Genomic DNA, 20,293 nt, shown 5'->3' with positions numbered 1-20,293 from the left:
ACCAGTTTTCAGAATAATGAGTTGATTTCCTCGCATCCTCCAAAAATGAACAATGAAATTTTATTTTGTTTAAAAATCATTATGACCACTTGGATTTAAACATATTTAAAATATTTCAATCCACTGTGATTATTGTTCTCATAGATACTAAGAGTCCCCATCTTTGGCTGGGGTTAGCAGGAGAGGGAAGTGGCAAAGCTCTTCACATTAGCTTCAAGTTCTGTGGAAAATTTCCAAGATAATTATTAAGTGGGAAAGTGCAGAACAGTGTATATATTGTGCTACCATCTGTGGGTTAAAGAATACATATGCATATGCTTGTATATTCAAAGACTATCTCGGAAAGAATCATAAGAAACACAACAGTGACTGCCTCTGGGGAGGAAGTGGAGCCTGAAGGACTGGAATAGGAAGGGGACTTTCGTTACATTGTTTAAGCTTTTATACTTTTCAAGTGTTGATAATGTATATGTACTACCCATTAAAAATAATTATTATGAAGTTATTGACCAGGAAAAGAACCAAAGCAGAGCCCTTGGCATGCCCATGGAAAAGACCCTCCGGTCAACACTATCTGGATCTGACTGTTCACACAGCTGCAAATCTAGTTAGAAGGGTTCCCACCAGGACTGCAACTGTCCACAGATCCCTCCAAGAGCCTCTGATTCACCAGAGTAGCTCATGTGGGTAAGACTTTTGTGCTACACCTCGAGTTCAGATTTGGAAAGAGAACATGAAAGCCAAATACCCTAGTGTTGACAAACTTTCTGTGTCCACGCTGATATACTTCTGCTCTCAGAATGTGTGTGCGTGTATACATACGTACATTCCTAGAACGTGAGAACTTGAAAGAACCTCAGAGGTAAATCCGCCCCACCTCAGCTTACAGTCAGAAAAAATAAAGCTCAGATAATTAACTTACTGGCCTACGGTCACCCTGGTAAAACAGTGACGGAGCACCATACTCGAAGCATGATGTGGCTTCAAGGAGAAAGAAAAACTGGATTTTCAAGACAAGGAGTTAAAATTTTGTCATGCCTTAGAGAACTGCTGTGTTTTACATTTTAGCTCTATTCAATATAGCTAATGTTCTCTATTAATCTTAATTATTTCATGTATACAACTTATCTCTCCCCAAAAGGAGGAACCCTTCTGAAGAATGAGGGCAAATGTGTTTCCTTCACTTTTCACTCCTTCCACTCTCTTCCTCCTATGTCCTCACCTCCAGCTCTTTGCTTGCCTCAGCCCCACAGCTGGAGGCTCTGCCCGCTTCAGCCCAGACTGATCCCCCTTGCGGAGCCCACAGCACCTGTGGCCTCGGCTACTCAACCACACAGTCCCTGCGACGTCTGCTGTGTTGGAACTCGGTTGACGGTGTATTTTCAGCTTCTTCTCCTGAAACAGATTGTGGGGCATGGCCTTATTTTATACTTTTTTCCATTGTCCATAGTGCTTAGCAAAATGGCATTCAATAAATATTTGTTGAAGAAATACCTGTTCAATAAACCTAACAATCTAGCAAAAGATATCTGAAATAAAACCACCTCATATTTGGGTAACACTATCATTTGCAAAGCAGGTTCTTCTTAAAAGTTTTTAATTTTGGAATAATTTTAGATTTACAGAAAAGTTACAGTTTCCTCTAATATTACTACCTTACTTAACCACAGCACATTTGTCAAAGCTAAAAAATTGACATCAGTACATTACTATTAACTCTAGACTTTATTTGGATTTCACCAGCTTTTCCACTAACATCCTTTTAACATCCAAGATCCAATCCAGGATCCTGCGTTGCTTTTAGCCAGTTCACTTTCATTAGATCATTTATCCTTCCAACAGTCCCATGAGGAAGATATTATTATTCTCATTTTACTGAAGACAAAACTGAGGCTCACAGAGGTACCATTCAGAGAAGTGCCATGCAGTCAGTAGCAGCAGAACCAGTACTCAAATCCAGAACACCATTAAGTAAAAACAATGGTAGGGGGTGGGGAGAGGAGCAATGAAGATGGCTTAGATGCCTTTCCTGTATGGGAAGAAAGCTGGGTACCAAGATGAGAGGCTAAATGGGTAAGTAGGTAAAATGGAAGTTGAATGGCCTCCGGTTTCTGCAACTTGTGGATATTTCACAAGGTTCCTCTGTGATGTTAATTAAACATTCTAACTTTATGAATCAGATATTCATTCAGGACTAAGACATACTCTAGTCACAGTTAGCCAAAAAAAGATCTGGAATTGGAAATCCTTCTTAATCCTAGACACACTGCCAGCTCACTGTGTGTTCCAAGATCTTTAGGTGTGTGTGGTGTAGCACAGGCTCTCGGTTTACACAGTCTTTTCAGCCCTCACACTTGGGCATGGAGAAGGTGATCACCAACAATGGAAGCTTTTGAAACTGAAGAGGTCCTAACATGTTCCATAGTAAAGCAGTCAATATCTCTCTGTGAAACACAAGTAATGCACTTTCAATACAATGATCACTCAGCTCTTCACAAAAGCAACCGAAACTAGAAAAATATTTCATGATTAGCATGACACATGGCAGGTGAGGCTTATACAGGGAAATACACTTAAATTAGATGGAAAAAAAGAAGAAAAACTTAAAAATGGACAAAGCCATACCACATTACCTGATAGGAAAATTCAATCCTTCCCTGGCTAATACACATATAGATTCACTCAATGTCCATTTACGTTCTACCATGTTTCTAAGAATTCAGTATGAAATCTGTTTTGAGGGGCTGGCCCCGTGGCTGAGTGGTTAAGTTTGTGTGCTCTGCTGCGGTGGCCCAGGGTTTCGCCGGTTTGAATCCTGGGCATGGGAATGGCACCACTCATTAGGCCACATTGAGGCGGCATCCCACATGCTGTAACTAGAAGGACCCACAACTAAAAATATGCAGCTATGTGCTGGGGGCATTTGGGGAGGAAAAAAAAAAGGAAATCTGTTTTGAAAATGTACAAGCTATCAAAGAATATCATGGAAAAAAAGCAATAAGGCACGACTAGCCCTTCCAAACATTATAAAAACATACTACAAGATGTCAATAATCAAAATCACATGAGACTGGCTCAAAACTGGAAATAAATTAATGGAATGAGTAAAGAGTCCAGAAAGGAATTCTCACCACATATAATAATGTGGTAAGTGACAAACACTAAGTAAAACCATAGTGAGAAAAAAACTAGTTGATTAATGTTTATAGGATAACAGGACCCCAATATAGGGAAAAATTAATTTAGACTCAGCCCTCGTTACACTTATATATGTATAGTATAGATATACCACTATAAATTCCAGTGGCATAGTTATTTTTTAACATAACATCATAAAAAAAAGTAAAACAGAATAAAGTATTTATTCCATCTAAAGACAAGAGAGATCTTTTTACTACTGAAGCAAAAGGTGAAATTATAAACACTAGCACGGCTACTATCAAAAAAAAAAGAAGGAAAAAAAGCAAGTGTTGGCCAGGATGTGGAAAAATTGAAACCCTCATTCATTGCTGGTGGGAATGTAAAACAGTGCAGCTGCTCTAGAAAACAGTTTGAGGATTCCTCAAAAAGTTAAACATAGAATTACCATATGACCCATCAACTCTGCTCCTAGGTACACAGCCCAAAGAATTGAAAACAGGGACTCAAACAGATACTTGTACACTCATGTTAACAGCAACATTATTAACAATGGCCAAGAGGTAGACACAACCCAAATGTCTACTAACAGATGAGTGGATAAATAAAATGTTGCATATACACATACAATGGAATATTATTCAGCATTAAAAAGGAACGAAATTCTTTTTTGTTTCCCCCAAGATTGGCTCCTGAGCTAACAACTGTTGCCAATCTTCCTTTATTTTTCCTTCTTCTTCTCCGCAAAGCTCCCCAGTACATAGTTGTATACTTTAGTTGTGAGTGCCTCTGGTTGTGCTATGTGGGACACTGCCTCGGCATGGCCTGATGAGCGGTGCCATGTCAGTGCCCAGAGCACACAAACTTAACCACTCGGCCACAGGGCCAGCCCGCGAAATCCTGATACATGCTACAACATAGAAGAATCTTGAAAACATTATGCTAAGTGAAATAAGCCAGATACAAAAGGACAAATTATTCCACTCATAATACGAGGTACCTACAATCAGCAAATTCGTGGAGACATAAAGTAGAATAGCGGTTACCAGGGGCAGGGGCTGGGGGGGTGAGGAGAAGAGAATGTTACCGTTTAAAGCGTAGTTTCAGTCTGGCATGAAGAAAAAGTTCTGGAAGTGGACAGTGGGATAGTTGCACAACACTGCGAATGTGCTTAATGTCACTGAATTATACACCTAAGAACGGTTTAAATGTAAATTTTATGTTATGTAAATTTTACACAATTAAAAAATACTTGTACCTAGAATATATAAATCTCTAAAATAAACTTCCAAATCTCCAAAGGATAAATAATCAAACGCTCTGAAAAAACTCACATAAGAGACAAGAAAGAGTTGAGCAACTAATAATTGAAGAAATGCAATCGGGTTGAACAATGAGGTGACACTAAATACCTATTAACAAAATGATAAACCGGTATTTACAAGGCCGCAGGAAACAACAAACCTCATACACCACTTGAGCAAAATTTTACACTGTCTTGGGACCTGATTACTTCAAACCTTTTGGAAGGCAATCCAGTAATATATGTTAGATCTCATTTTTAAAAATTCAGATCCTTTGACTCAAGAACTTCATTGGAGAAGAAACAAAGCTGTGTGCAAAGATGTTTACATCGGGATTTTGTTTCACAAGAGGGAAATACACAAGAATTGAGGAATGGTTAAATGAATTATGGTGTGTTAACTGTGAAACAGTATGAGGCCACCAAAAAAGGTCAACAAGAAGACCAGAAAGACACATGGAAGCGTGTAGGGAAAAAAAATGAAGTGAAAAACAGAAAATCCAGCCATGCTGCATAATTATATCTATATGAAATTATTCATAAAGATGAAAGCTGACTTTGATTAGGAGCTTACTGTGTCCCAGGCACCATGCCAGGTACTCCACTCTAAAGACACCCTGCCATGCGAGTCACTGGGCCTTATACACACACTACGCGCACGGCATCAGAATCTGACCACAGCCAGTGGGACTCTGACCTACGTGCACGGAAATCCCATTTAAGGAGGAGTGAGAGATGTAATTTTTGGGGGTAAAATCTTCAATAACAAATTAGAAAGTAAACTATTCCACATGAATCTCAATGAAGTGCTATACCGTTAGTCTACTTCTCGATTCCACCACTTCTAAAACTTAGAAATATAATATTCATATAGACAGGCTGCCATTCACTTTCATTTTATAAAAATGGATACTTTAGAGTTGTGACAACATGAGAAAACCACCTGGAACTCGGCTCCGTTTTTGCCCCAAATGTCTTTTTCATGCATAACTGCAGAGCACAGCCAAAAAGACTTGCTAAATAAATCTTGTGTGTCTGTGGAAACATTTCCTGGAGGCATGGCTCACTACCACCACCATTTTGGAACTGGTCCTCACAGTTCTAACAGCAGCATATTGAAAGATGGAGATGTTCTCACTCATATTGAGGATATGAATCAAACCCCTTTCTAGTCTTGTGCTGCCAAAGAGAGGGGCTTCTGTCTGCTCCCCAAAGGAAAGGAGATCTTTCTGTACCCCTTGGATAGACATTAAAGAGCTTACAAAGTCCAGGTTGGCTGTGAGGCAAAGGTGAACCGTCAGCCCAGCAAAAAGGAGAGAGATGAGACGGAGGCCAAGGCCTTAGTACTTTAACAGGCAGAAATCCCTAAAATGCAACAACTGTCCTTCAGATGGGCTTTGGGAATAGTTCAGGCATCAGATGCACCACCATAAAACATTTCCAAGGCAGTTTGCAGTTACAGATATTTGGCTTTATGAAGACATGGCTGGCACCTGCCTCGTCTGCTGAAACATAACGTTCTGGAGATAAGGACAACATGCAAGGTACCTAAAAGTAAATGTAGGGGAAATACAGATCTGTTTAAATGTCCGAGAAGAGTGACTCAAAGACCATCACTACATAAAGCTATTTACAAATAGTTTTCTTAAGAAAAGCAGAGGTGGCTGAGGGAAATCAGTATCACAATAATGCAGGGCCCTGAAAAACAAAGTGGTTGGTAGCAGGGCCATGGCCTCCAGGAAGCAACTGGTTCCTAAAAGCCAGTTCCCTTTTCCCATTTGCAAATGCTGGTCCTCGTCTACGGTACTTGTTTTTCCAAGAGAAGCATGTTTACTGGTGCTCATGGAGCTGCATATGGCTTTCTATAACACAGTCCACAGCTGCCACTTTGCCATCCCCTTCATACAGATGGGAACCCAGGCCACTCTTGACTTCTATGACTGGATGTTCCAGTGCTCAGACAGGGTGCTTGGCATGGGACTGCCAAGTGGGCTGAGATGGCAGCTGCTCATACTCCTCACCTCCACCTCATCCTCGTCCTCAAGGCTAAGGGCAAGTTAGCTAACTCGATTCCTTCAGTCAGGTCCTAGACTCCAGGGAGAATGTCAGGCCACCACACACACATTGAGCCCTACGGGACACAGGCCACTCCACCTCGCAGTCCATTGCCAACACCCAACATAACCAAACAACATAAATTATCCGAGGGACTCTGCAGCCTTCATACAGTGCTGCCAGAAAACTCAAAGTCATTAGAAAGTAACCCAAATTGATTTCTACTTAATAAGTTTGTCACACAAAGGGCAGTAATAATGCCATGACAACACTCATGTGAAGAAGCTGTGCTGCTCCAGATCCCCTGCCCTCCATGCCACACTTCTGCTATCATAAGCATCTACAAAATGATTTCAGTGACGCTTACCGATTTAAACACCTGCATTTCCCCCAGCTACAGTTTATCAAAGTAAATGTCCATGTCCCTTCCCAACTGCCCCAAATTAAGACAAATTACCAAATGACCAGCAGTCACTAAAGATTTGATCTTCAAGAAGTTTAGAAAAATTAACGTTTTTTCTCTTTTTCCTTTTTAATTTCAACACTGTCCCAATGAGACAGAAGGAAAACATGACAAAAACTGATTTGTTCTGAAACAGGTCCTTCTCTTTCCACTTACAGGGAAGTAAGCCAAGTGCAGAGATGTCCTGTGCAGAGATGTCCTGTGCAGACGTGGAAGGGCTGTCTACTCTCAAATGGAACAAACACTCTTACTGGAACAGCCACATAATGCTCCTGCAGGGGCATCCTGGCTTTGCCCCTGGTCAGCATCCAAACCCGTGCAACAGTGCTACCATCTTCTCTCACCCAGCTCTTAGCATCAATATTCAGTCCTCTTTCTCCCTAATCTGATCATTTCCTTAAATTCAAGAAATAAAAAATGTGTCATGTATAATTAAGATATTGCCCCGCCAATGAAATCCAATGTTGATAAGAAATGAAGAGAAAAATCAATGCTTTTTATTTCTCTGCAAAGGAATATCTTAGAAGAGAACAGTGATATGGAGAATAACCTCAGCTATACAGACTATACCAGATATAAAAGAAGACAGGTCAATGGAAAGACTGAAGGATTCAAATTCATCTTAGAATTAGAGTCTTCTTCCGCCCACCCTATACTATGACAAGTAGGCAGAGTCCCGACTCCGTGGAAAAACAGGTTAGAGGCCACTGCTTTAGTCTGGTCTGGCATTCTAGGCTGTCACTCACCTGTGCCATTGGCCAAGCCACTGTGGCTTGGGTTCTTGATGGGCTGGCGGTGCCGGGTGCTAGTACCAGGGCTCTGCTCGCCGGCTGCTGCGGTTGTTCTGGCTGAACCACCTGAATGTCTGTGCGTCCTGGGGATTCAAAGTATAAAGCAGGCAGATATAAGTCACTGTGAAAAAGAAAGAAGTGGATCCCACCTAATTCATCGTATTCCCTCTTTCACTATTTATTGGAAATAACACCTTTAATAGCCCCTCTAGTCTTTGACTCAACAGAAGCTGGCTCCAAACAGAGAGACGCAGGTAAGCTTCCTTCCTGGTAAAAGCCCAAAAGGCAACTTTGGGTAAACTTTTCCACTTGAAGTAAACACATCCAGAGTGAATTGCCCCCACATCTGAAATAACTGGCAAAATATCCTGTGACCATCATATTATTTTTATTGGGCTCGAATGTAAGAAATAAACAAGAATCATTGGATAGGCTACAGATGACATATTTCTCCCATTAGGCAAAAAGAGCCCCAAACTTATGCAAATCCATTTTCTCTATAGCTAGAAACAGGCTTCCCTTGGGAACAGAAGTCAAGGAGCATTAGACAACTTCAGCCAAAGCTTATGTTGACATGTTTTGTCTAGAAAAGACGACTCAGTGGTCCATGCAAGTAAACGAGGAACAATACAGACAGGGCTCTATATCACAAGGACAACAGTAAGATCGGGCAGCAGAGGAGCAATCTGACATCTTCAGAAAACACGAGGCCATAGGCAGCACGCATTCTCAGGGTTCTGTTGTAGCGTGACTTCGTCCACTTCATGAAAATGTCTAATCCTCCCTGCCCTTCAGCTGTTTTGTCAAAGGAAATTATTCTACTACCTAGTCATTATATACTACTTTCAAGAGTGAGAGGATTTAAATACCAGCCAGTGAAGAAAAGACCAACCCTGTCCAGGCAGAGAAGCAGAGGTCCAGAGAACAATCCATACCATGTGATATGGGGCAGCGAGAACTAGATTATGATGCCCATTTTATAGATAAGAAAACAGACACAGAGAAAATAAGCAATGGAGCAAACACTCAAATCCAGGCGGTCTAAAGTCAAGAGCCCACACTGTTGGGTTGGAGGAGGGGGTGGGAAGCCTGGACTTAAACTAAATCCCTCCTGGCCTATTCTTTCACTGGTCACCTGGCCAATGGAGAGATGACGAGGTCGAATAGAAAGTTTCCCACTGGGAGGCTGCACACCCCCCAGAACACCTCTGTTTGTAAGACTCTCCAGGCCAGTGTGTTGGGACAAGCCTGCAGCACAGCAAACTCAGAGGTTCCTCCGGGAATAAGAAGCGCCCCACCAACTACCTTCTCCAGAACAAGGAACGGATTTTTCCAACAAGATGGGCATAAACCAAAACGTTTATAGTGATTATCTTTGGACATCGGGAAGACGGATGCCTTTAGCTTTTCCTTCTGTGTTTAATTAGATTTTTCTAGTTTCCGTCATTGAAAAAAATGAAGATATATAAATCACCTTTATTCTTGTATACTTTTGAGTAAGGAAAAAACACATTTTTTTTTTAAAGGAGAAAAAAGTGGGTTTTCTTGGGCCAAAACTACAACAACAACAACAAAAGAAATCTAGCAAACTCTGGAGTCCCTCATACCTACAGACTGCGTGGCAGTTAAAAATGGATGGAGAGGGCACCACTGAGCTATGGAAATAAAGATTTAATTTGGACGCTCTTTTTCCACCTTATTTTTCCCTGAGCTAATTTCATAAATCAAAAGCTGTCAACCACACCTCAGTGCAGAAAAATATTTCAAAGTCCCCACTTCATGGGAAGAAATGTCAGTATTGAGCATTTTACCACAGCTCCTCATCGAAAGCAGAGTGAGTGCGGACTAGTTCCAAAGGGAAAGACAGTCTCTAGCCACTGGTGAATGTATGGATATGTGTTGAGGGCAGAAAGCTTGAGAGAGATAAAACTGGTTAAGAGAAGGTTTATTTCAGTCAAGAATCCCCTTAAAAGGACAAAAAAAGCCTCTCTGATTTGGTACTCGCAGCCCACAGCAGAGGGCTGGATCCCTCAGGAGGACGCGGCCACGTGGGCAGCACAGAAAATGTGACATCAGTCCTGTCACACACACGGGCTCTGACAAGCCCATGATTTCTTCCAGGGGCCTGGGCTCCTTGTCCCTCTGCTGAGCAGCTGGGCATGACAACAGGGTGGGTCTCATTACTCTCCAGGCTCCTCCCTCCCTTCCCCGAAAGGGCATGTGGTCAGAGTCGAGAGAGAATACTTTCAGAAATGTTTAACCACTAATGATAGTAGCTTACCCTGAATGACAGGCTGGAGCAGAGCCGGGATTAGTCCTTAAACCAGGGGCAGCTGGGACCACTTTGCCTGAATTGCCACCTCCCTGCCTGTGGCCCACTGCCACCCCCGCTCCCCTCCACCTCCACTCCCTCCCCCCTGCCACACACACATAAATACCCTTCCCCTAGATTCTGCCCTTGCCTTAAATCTGGAGCTTCCACTTTTTTCCTCTTGAATTACCTTTAAAATAAGACTCTCAGAAGGAAGAGAAGGCCTCAGCGTTTGAGGAAAATCTCTCCAGCAGTTTCCTCTCTTGGAGGACTCACTCAACCCTTAAAAGACGGGATTGTGTCGTGATTAAAAGCTGGCCGAAATGCTGAAACCATGCACCAGAAGCCAAAATAGTATCAGGATAAAAGTGGGGCAATGGGGTGGGGATGAGCTGGGCTCCACCACAGACAGCCTGGCTTCAGCTCCGCCAATGACTTCAACCTTGGCCTGATCCCTCCACCATTTTGGGGGGGCGGGGAGAGTTATGCAGCCCCTGGGGCAGTCAGAAGAAGGCGGAACAGCTAAACTCAACAAACGGTTTCAAGTCACCTAGTTAGACAAGTCAGCTCTCGTTACAGCACACGCTTCTCAGAATGCTGGCATGTCCTCACCTCAGTTCCTCCCTCAGACACTGAGGCCTCCCTGAGGAAAGCCAATGGAGGCCAGGACCTTGAGATTCTCTCACCATGCTCCTGAAGGCAGATCTGCTGCAGGTGAGGTCCCCAGGAGGGGGCTCTCGCCTATTCCTTGCCATTCAAGCTTTGCCATTTACAACGCTGGCCTCAGTCATCACCTGCACCCTGAGAGCCAGAGCCTTGGATGCCTTGGGACACCTTGCGTCACCCTTCATGAAGGCCACTGAATTGCATTCAATCATTATTTTCTGAGCACTAGGCCCTGTTCTAGGGCTAGCAACAGAACAGAAAGAGTCCTGACCTCAAGGAGCTTACATCTTGGTGGAAATGCAATGATCTTGCTCAGACACATTTGCATCACGCCCTACAATGCTGACATGTGGGAGCTACTTGGCCAGCGAGTGAGCCTGGCTGACAAGCTGGCATTGTCACTCAGTGAAGCTTTGTTGTTGACCACCATTACATATGCAGTAGTTTATGTGGAGTAACTAAACAAAACAAAACTTTCTTTGGTTTTAAAAAAAAAAAAGGAAGCCAGCGCTAGCGTTGGTAAAGTAAATGAAAACAAAACAAAGAGTCCAGAAAAGTGACGGCTCACAAGCCAGAGCAGAAAACGTTTTGCAAAATTAAAAAGTAGAATTCAAAATTTGGTGGTGACTCAGAACTTGACATTGATAAGTCTATCATATCCTTTATGTGGCAACTGATTTTAAAAAGCAGTTGGTGGCTTCATCAAAATTCAAAACTCCTGCTCTTCCAAAGACACTGTCAAGAAAATGAAGACAATCCACAGACTGGGAAACAAATCTGTAAACTACATATCTGACAAAGGACTTATATCCAGAATATATACAGGACTCTCAAAACTCAATAAGAAAACAACAAATCAATATAAAAAGTAATCAAAAGATTTTAACAGACACTTCACCAGAGAAGATCTACAGATGGCAAATAAGCACATGAAAGATGTTCAACATCATTAGTCATTAGTGAAAGGCAAATTAAAACCACAATGAGATATCATTACATACCCATTAGAATGGATAAAGTAAAAACAAACAAAAAAAACCTGACAGTAACAAGTGCTGGCAGATAAATAAAGCAACTGGAACTCTCAAAACTTGCTGGAGGGAAGGTAACATGGTACAGCCACTTCGGAAAACAGTTTGCCAGTTTCCTATAAAGTTAAACACGCACTTAGCATACAAACCAGCAATCCTACTTCTAACTATTTACCCAAGAGAAATGGAAAGGTATATTTACACAAAACCTGTAGGCAAATGTTTATAGTGATTTTATGCATAATTTCCCAAACTGAAAACAACCCAAAGTCCTTCAACTGGATGAACAGACTGTAGTATATCCATTCAGTGGAATACTACTCAGCAAATAAAAGGAACAAGCTAGTGACACATGCAACAACATAGCTGATTCACAAATGCATTACGCAAAGTGGAAGAAGACAGATTCAAATAGCATAGCGTGCTATTCCATTTTTATGACATTCGGGAAGTGGTAAAACTGTAGGGAAAAAATACAGATCAGTGTGTACCAGTGACTGGGGGTAGAAGGAGGAGTTGACTACAGAGGGACATAAGATAAAACCTTTTCTATCTTGATTATGGTAGTGGTTACCAGACTACAGTTATGCATTGCATAATGATGTTTTGGTCAACAACTGTGGTCCCATAAGATTAGTACGATACAGCCTAGGTGTGTGGTAAGCTATACCATCTAGGTTTGTGTAAGTATCCTTTTTGATGTTCGCACAATAACAAAATCACCTAACAACGCATTTCTCAGACTGTATCCCCATCATTAAGTGACACATGACTCTGTATCCTTTTGTCAAAATTCACAGAACTGCACACTGCAAAGGGTGAATTTTACTGTATGTGAATTACATCTCAATAAACCTAAGAATTTTAAAAAGCAATTTGTGTGTTTCAGCCACTGCAAAAAAGGCTCATCAAGTAAGAAAAAATAAAGTGAGTAAAAGTTTTAAAAGGCAGGTAACTTATGGTGTGAGGATGTGCTGAAAAACAACAGAAAACAAGAGCCTTGATTGCAATGTGATTTAGAAAATACTCAGGACTCGCCAAACACTGTATCAATGTGGGGATTCTTCAAAGGGATGCGTCTCTCCCAAGTGTCAGCAATTCATGGGTGACCAGACACTCGGTGCCAGGCATAGTTTTCTATCTCCAGAATATTAAAGGGAGGTTCTTTGACCTCAGATTCAGGCCCATTAGTATTCGAGCTCAACAGAAGAGGAGTTTTAGGGTATAACAACTGATAGTGGGTTTTCCTGCATAAAAAAAAAAAAAAGGCACAGAAATTAAAATTGCCTAATAAACTTAAAACTTCTCACATTCCAATCCGGGGAATCAATATTTGCCTGGAGAACCAGAACCAAGAGGGCAGCTGTCCCACCCCTCCTCTGAGTCCTCTTAGCTGGCCATTGTCTTTTAATAGCAGCATGGAAACAAAACTGAGTGAGGCTGGCCAGTTTCCAGCAAGACAGAACCAGCAAAAAACAGGCACTTAAAATAGAAGCATGGAGAAAAAATGGGAAACAGTGATGGGAAAAGAAATGGTTTCCACCATTCAGAGAGGCATCAATAAGCAAACCTACTCCCACCTCCACCCTCCTCAATTCTTGCTCCTCATTCAACTATGGATCAGAAAAAAAAAAAAAAAAAAAAAAATGAGGGGGGTAAAAAGGAGAGGTGAAAAGGGAAAGGCACAATTAGAGTTAAAATGGGATCCTTCTAGTCATTCCAAGGGTAATTTACGGCTCCATTCCACACCCTAGCTCTTGCTGCCAGCCTCAGAAATGACAGGAAAGGTAAAAATAAAGTCCACTCTACATTACAGAAAGACAAATGATTTATTTCTGTCCAACCTGGAGTACACAGCAATCCTCTCAACAGTGACAGTTTTATGAGACTGGAAAACTCATCTTAAGAGAGAAGATACAATAAATTTTCACTCATCTAATCTAATTCCAGGTTGTGTGCTGGGCTTAACTGAAAAGAATGCTCAAACACCCTCCTAAACTTGAAAGAGACTGAAGCTTGGGGAACATCTTCACTGTCGCATTCTACCGCCAGCTCAGGGCAGCAGTCAATGACTTGAAGTTCCTTGAACATAAAAGGCAGCTCATGATTTATTTGTCTCATGGTCTGAGATCGTCTAACCTGAATTACAAGGGGGTAGGATGCTCTCACAGCATCGTGCACGAGGGCCAACAACCTCCACTGACTTAGAGGAGGAATCCACGTGGGGCAGACCCTGAAAAGAATGCGGGGCTCCAACTTGTACACGTCGACCAGAAAAGTGTCTCCATCTTCTCCCACTGGTATCACATCTTGTTTGAATCTGGCCCAGCCCAGAGCATCCCTATGCTACAGCCCCAGAACTGAAAGGACTACATGGGACCCTAAGGCACTGGGGATGACAGTATATTTGGGCATTATTTCTAAGTGTTCTGACGTAACAAATCACAAAGGCAGGAAATCAGCAGGAATGAGCTAAGTTTCAAAAAGAGTATGTTCAATGGACATTCCCCAAAACATCTCTCTGAACTCCTCATGAGGATTCAGAGACTTTGTTGATCTACTCACCTAGCATACTCTTCTCCGGACTCTTCCCCCAGCTGGCTCCTCATCCATATCTTGGTCTGAATGTCCCTCATCTCCCAAGCTACAACAAATTCCTTTGTATTCTCTGGCATAGCATTCTAATCTTTCTCTTTATGACACTTCTTTTTGTAATTATATATTTGTTTGTGTGTTTATTTGTTTAATGTCTGTCTCCAATAAGGTCCATGAAGGCAGGGACCATGTCTTTTTTGTGTATACCCAGCATGTGCCTGACCCCACAGTAGCATACAAAAATATTTGCTGAATGAATAAAAGAAGCAAGTTATCAAGTTCAAAAGCACTCTTTGGCCTGTACTCTCTAGTACTTCCTATGTTCTTTGCAATCCAGTCACTCATCACCTCCCCATCTCCTGCCACCCATTGAAAGAATGGAATCTATGCCAAAGGATGGAATCCAGGGTCTACCAGGTATCAAGAAGGGTCAGAGCTACTGTCTACCAGAAAGACTAGCCCTAAGCGTCATGTGAAAACATTCTCTAGCATCAGAGCCTAGAAATAAAAATTCTTTCATCAGACTCATTTCATGCCCACATACATATATTAAAATTGCAAGACAATCTCCAAATTCAACCAGATTTTATTTGGCATAGGCTTTTTTTAATTCTAGTTGTAATTTTCAAGCACACTCCAACAGGTAAAGACTAGACAAGTGATTAAACATGAGAATTAAGAGAGAGACCTTCTGCAGTAGGCAGAATTTCTAAAATGACCCCTCCTCCCAAAGAATCCCAACCCTAACGCCTAAAACCAGTGAAGATGACAAGACATCACAACCTTCATTATGTTATGTTACATAGCACAGCTGACCTTAAGAAAGGGAGATCACCCAGGTGGGCCTGATCTAATCACATGATCTAGAAGCACAGCACTTTCTCCAGCAAGTGTCAGAAGTGGAGGGCAGAAGAGGAAATCAGAGAGATTCAAAGCACAAGGGAGATTTGATATACCCTTGCTGGCTTGAAGATGGGGCAGGGGGCAGGGGGGACACATGAGAAGGAATGTGGGTGGCCTTAAGGAGCTGAGAGAGGCCCTGATTGACAGCCAGTAAGGAACTAGGGACCTCAGTCCTACAATTGCAAGAAACTGAATTTAGCCAATGACCTGAATGAGCTTTGAAGCAGATTCTTCCTTAGAGTTTGCAGATAAGCACGCAGCCCTGCCGATGCCTTGATTTTGGCCTTGTGAGACGATGAGTAGACAATTCAGCCAGCTACACTGTGCTGGACTTCTGACTTACAGAACTGTGAGCTAATCAATGGTGTTGTTTTAAGTCCTAAGTTTGCGGGGATTTATTACAAACAGCCATAGAAAACTAATAAATCCTCTCAATACAAATATATATCAATTTCCACAGAAGAAGAAACTAACTTTCAAATTACGGTTAGGTAATAGCCTCAGACCGAATTCTTTTTTTTTTTTTTTTTGAGGAAGATTAGCCCTGAGCTAACAGCTGCCAATCCTCCCCTTTTTGCTGAGGAAGACTGGCCCTGAGCTAACATCCAGGCCCATCTTCCTCTACTTTATATGGGTGATGCCCACCACAGCATGGCATGCCAAGCGGTGCCACGTCCGCACCCGGGATCTGAACTGGCGAACCCCAGGCCGCTGAAGCAGAACATGCGCACTTAACCGCTGCGCACCGGGCTGGCTCCCCTCAGACCAAATTCTTGCTGCTCACCCTACCTCAATCTTACATCAGAGGGCCTTAGACAGTATGGTGCTGCTCTATGGAATCAGTGCTTGTCTCAAAGGGACAGCATTTCAGTGATCCAAATGTCCTTTCTGAGACGCATTTCTAAGATTCAACAACCACTTGGGAATTTGGACAGCTCTACATAAGTGAGATGTTCTCAGAGGGCAAATAAGCAACATTCTTTTTTGGTAGAGTTCAGGTACATGGACTTCACACATTCTTTTTCAAGACGTATTTATGCATCAACTTATCTCTTATTCCAATGTTAAACTTAAAAGTTGCAAGGATTTGAAAAGAATAGTCTATGAAAAGGATTCAATATGGAAAAATCAATTATGAGGAAAAAACAGATGAAACAGGAGAAAGTGAGCAGGCAGTGGGAACCCCCCACGCTCTTGGCAGTCAGGCTAAGCCCAGGAAAGCACAAGGCAGTTCTGATAAAAAGCCTCCCCTGCACCCTGCGTCCTGAAACCATCACTTCTCAGGAGTCGGGGCGCCAAGGAATGTAACCAGTAGCCAGACCCACCCTGAAGTTCTGGCAAACGAGGAGGAGGAACACAAGACTCTTTCAACTCAACAAATATTTATTGAGCTGCTGCTACGTGCAGCAAGGCAGTATTCCAGGCCCTGCGAGGGGCACAGAGATGAATGAGGCACAGACGCCTTGACATGGTGTTTGGCCAAGAACTCAGCACCACTCCCCGTGGCACCCCTTCCTGGAAAAAAAAAAGTAGATGGAAGAGGAAGAAGTAATTGCTCAGGAGTTCCCAACTCATCATTCTTTTCTAAGTGTAAAGCACAACTGTATGATCTGATTTAAAATAAAACTGTTTTTACCTTTTTTTAAGGTAAAATTTTTAAAAACAAGAACAAAACCCACCTGATCCAAATCTCCCCTTCTCTTTCACAAAAGAACAATTATTTGCACCATATCCTATTCTGGGGTTTTCACAAATCTCATTTTAAAAGTTTTTCGTCATTTCGTTATCACAAAGTTGCACCTTCAAAGGCCATGTGTAAGCACACAAAGAAGACCCAGCATGTACACATGCTAGAAAACTCCAAGTAAAGCTACACAGAAAATCTTCAGACAGGAGCCAGTGAATAAGTTCTTGTTCCCTTTACACCAACAGTTGCAGAATTTCATACTCCGTTACCAAATACTCAGCAGCCAAAGACATCTTCAACTCATCAAGACAAAGAAAAGGCAGGCCAAATGCAGGCCTGCGGGAAAGTTAGTCTAGAGATGGGGAACCAAGAAAGCAGAGCAGACAGAAATTAGAAGGCAAGAGGATGAGAACGCCAAACCTATCAAGAATCACAAGAAACATAAACGGACTAATAGTGACAGTTTAATGATAGAAGTTATCATATTGGCATTTAAAAAATCCAGTTAATTGCTGTTGTAACACCACCGAAAATATAAGGACCAAAGAAGTGCAAACTAAATGGATGGGGAAAAAAATATGCCGAGCAAATGCAAAACAAAAGGAAGTTCGGGTAGCTATGCTAATATCAAACCAAACAGATTTTTTCAGGGATTTTTAAAATTCAGGCATAATTTACATATAGTAAAATTCACCCTTTTTAAGGCTATAGGATAATGAGTTCTAACAAATATCACAATCAAGACATGGAACGTTTCCATTGCCCCCAAACATTTCTTGGTGCCCCTTTGCAGTCAATCCCTCTCCTCCACTCCCAGCAGCTGCTGATTGGATTTCTGTCCCTATCATTTTGCCTCTTCCAGAATGTTAGATAAATGGAAGGAATCATACAGAATGTAGCCTTTTGTGTCTGGCTCCTTGCGCTTAGCATAATGCTTTTGAGAGTCATCCATGCTGTAGTAAATAAATTTTAAGAGGATAAATTTTAAGAGAAAAGGCACTAAAAAAAGAGAGGTTCACAAGATAAGCATAAAAAGTTCAATCTGTCCATAAGACATATTTCATATTCATACTGTGGACCCAATAAAATAACCTTGAAATACATAAAGCAGAAATTCACAGATACGATCTGGCCCTGCCCATGACTGCTGTCATCTCCTCCTGTTTTCCCATGGCTCCCTCCACTCCAGCCCACTCCAGCCACACTGGCCTCCCTACCGTTCCTTCAACTCCAAAGGCACACTCCCATCTTTGTTCCTTTACAACAGCCATTCCTCTACCCAGGCATTTTTCCCCCAGGCAGCCTCATGGCTAACTCTGTCACCTTCTTCAAATGTTCTCTTAAAGGTCATCTTCTTAGTAACCCCTCTCTTCACTGCCTTATTTAATACTGCATCCTGCTTTATGTAATATATTCATATAGATTTTTGCATGGATCAAATTTATTTTTTAAATAATAAAGATCAAGAAAACCGGAAAAAAGAGGAACACTCTGGGATTCTGCATTATTATAGAAGCCAAGGGAGAGAATGCTTCCAGAAAGGACTAGTCCACAAAGTTAAACCTGGAGACAGCTCAGGTTGGCCTTCGTGGCTGTCATTTTGGTAGAGTGACTGAGGCAGATGCCAGAATGAAGTGAACTAACACGTAAGTGGAAATAGGAGAGTCCCAAAGAGTATTGAGACCAATATCTTCACTATATTTTCAAAAAGTTGAGGGTACATAATAACTTCAGGAAACCCTGTGATATATAAAGCATAAAGCAATAAATTGTGTTTCCATTCTGTGACTATTTTTATCCAATGCAAAATGAAAAACCTAAATATAGAATTGTTTCAGTGTTTGAAAGGACTCACCCTATTTAGGCTGTTGAGTATGTCATCATAAAGACAGTCACTAAACCAAACCCCAAATCTCCACCTCCACAGACTCTGGTGCTTTCGAAAGGAGCCATCCAGTGCCAACAGAATCATCCTGAAGGAAAAGTCTAACCTCATCACACCAAACCACAGCCACAAACACCACAGTTGAAGCAACCCCTTTCCCTGCCATCCACATCTGTCCAAAGCATCTGCAGCCAGTTCTATTCTGGTCTTCCATCATCACATACCCAAGCTGCTTAAGCTCCCATGACTAAAAAGTCATTTCTCCAAGACCCATATTCTTTCTATTGGCTTCTCTCAAAACTCCCTTTCAATCACAATTTCTAGGACTGAGAAGTCCTAGAATCTAGATACAGATCTGGTTAAAGTAGAAATTTCACCCCTGTGCCCTAAACTGTGGTGACCCTTATATTGGTCCTGTTTTTCGAATATATTTTGTTTTGCTATTTCTCTTAAGTTTGGTTTGCATTCCTCCTCCTATGGATACACTTTCAGAGGACGGACTCTGTCCCAGAGCCACACAGCACCACTGTCCCATAAAGTCTGCTAAACACCAATCCCAACCACTACGGGGAATGCCATTTTAAAGTGACAGCTTCATAAGCTCCTCCTCTCCTGCATTTCTTATTTCCATGAGTGACATCACAAACCCAGAGCCTAGGAGTCCCCTCTATTTCTCCTCATCCTCTACCCTGTCAGTCACCGGTCCTGCTCAATGATTACACCTCCTGGGTGCTTCTAGATACTTCTCCCGTCTCCTCTGTAATCTGCCACTGCCCAAGACTAGTCATCAACTCCTATTTTACAAGTTCCTACAACAGTCCTCTAATTGGTTCCTGAGTCTAGTTTCAGCCTCCACTGTGTCAGACATTCCCACCCTCTCCTATTCCACATGCCTCCCTTCTCCTGCCCTCTCACTGCAGGGAGTAGAAGACTCTCAGAGTCCATTGCAGCTAGGTTCTGGAGGTGTTTAGGCTGCACCAATGAGAAGCTCTTGCAGGAGATTTAGAAAGCAGAAAGGAGGGAGAGACTATTCTTCTTGTGGTGGTGATGACCAGCAGGGGCTCCTGCAGACTCCATGCTTCAGTGCCGGGACACCAGCTCATGGATGTGAGGCGATTGTAGGGGCAGCGGCAGTTTCCTGACATCTGGATTGCAGCTGCGGGGCTGTGACCTTGAAACCAAGGATGGGGAGGGCCTCACTTCTATTCCTCTGGCCCATCCAATGACTTTTATAAATGTCCAACTCCCATATTAAATCTCTTTCTGCTCAAAATACCTGGAATGGTTTCTGTTTCCTGCAACAAACCCTAGCTGAGATAGCTTCAAACGCATCCATCAGATACTTTCCTGAATAATTTATCGCAGAAACAGCACATCATGCCCTTGCTCAAAATTCAGTGGTTCTCTATCTTCAAAGAATAAAATCTAAAGTCCTCAGTAAAGCACAAAAGGCCCTTTGTGAACT

General features: G+C 42.2%; 1 protein-coding gene across 5 annotated transcripts in view; it reads right to left on the bottom strand.

Annotated features, from left to right (window-relative positions):
* Nucleotides 1–20,293, bottom strand: part of WWP2 (WW domain containing E3 ubiquitin protein ligase 2) — a 136,561-nt gene that overhangs the window by 46,549 nt on the left and 69,719 nt on the right. For all 5 annotated transcript variants that reach the window (XR_011498992.1, XR_011498993.1, XM_044760996.2 and 2 more), the window contains one exon: nt 7,706–7,833. Coding sequence is in view for 3 of the 5 variants with exons in the window: in XM_044760996.2 (XP_044616931.1) it covers nt 7,706–7,833 (128 nt within the window). In the remaining 2 variants the exon portion in view is untranslated. The remainder of the gene's footprint in view (nt 1–7,705; nt 7,834–20,293) is intronic.

This window comes from Equus asinus, chromosome 28 (assembly GCF_041296235.1).
Source record: "Equus asinus isolate D_3611 breed Donkey chromosome 28, EquAss-T2T_v2, whole genome shotgun sequence".
NCBI classification, from domain to species: Eukaryota; Metazoa; Chordata; class Mammalia; order Perissodactyla; family Equidae; genus Equus; species Equus asinus.
Note: the sequence above shows the minus strand (reverse complement) of the source record. Positions and strands in the feature narration are given on the sequence as shown.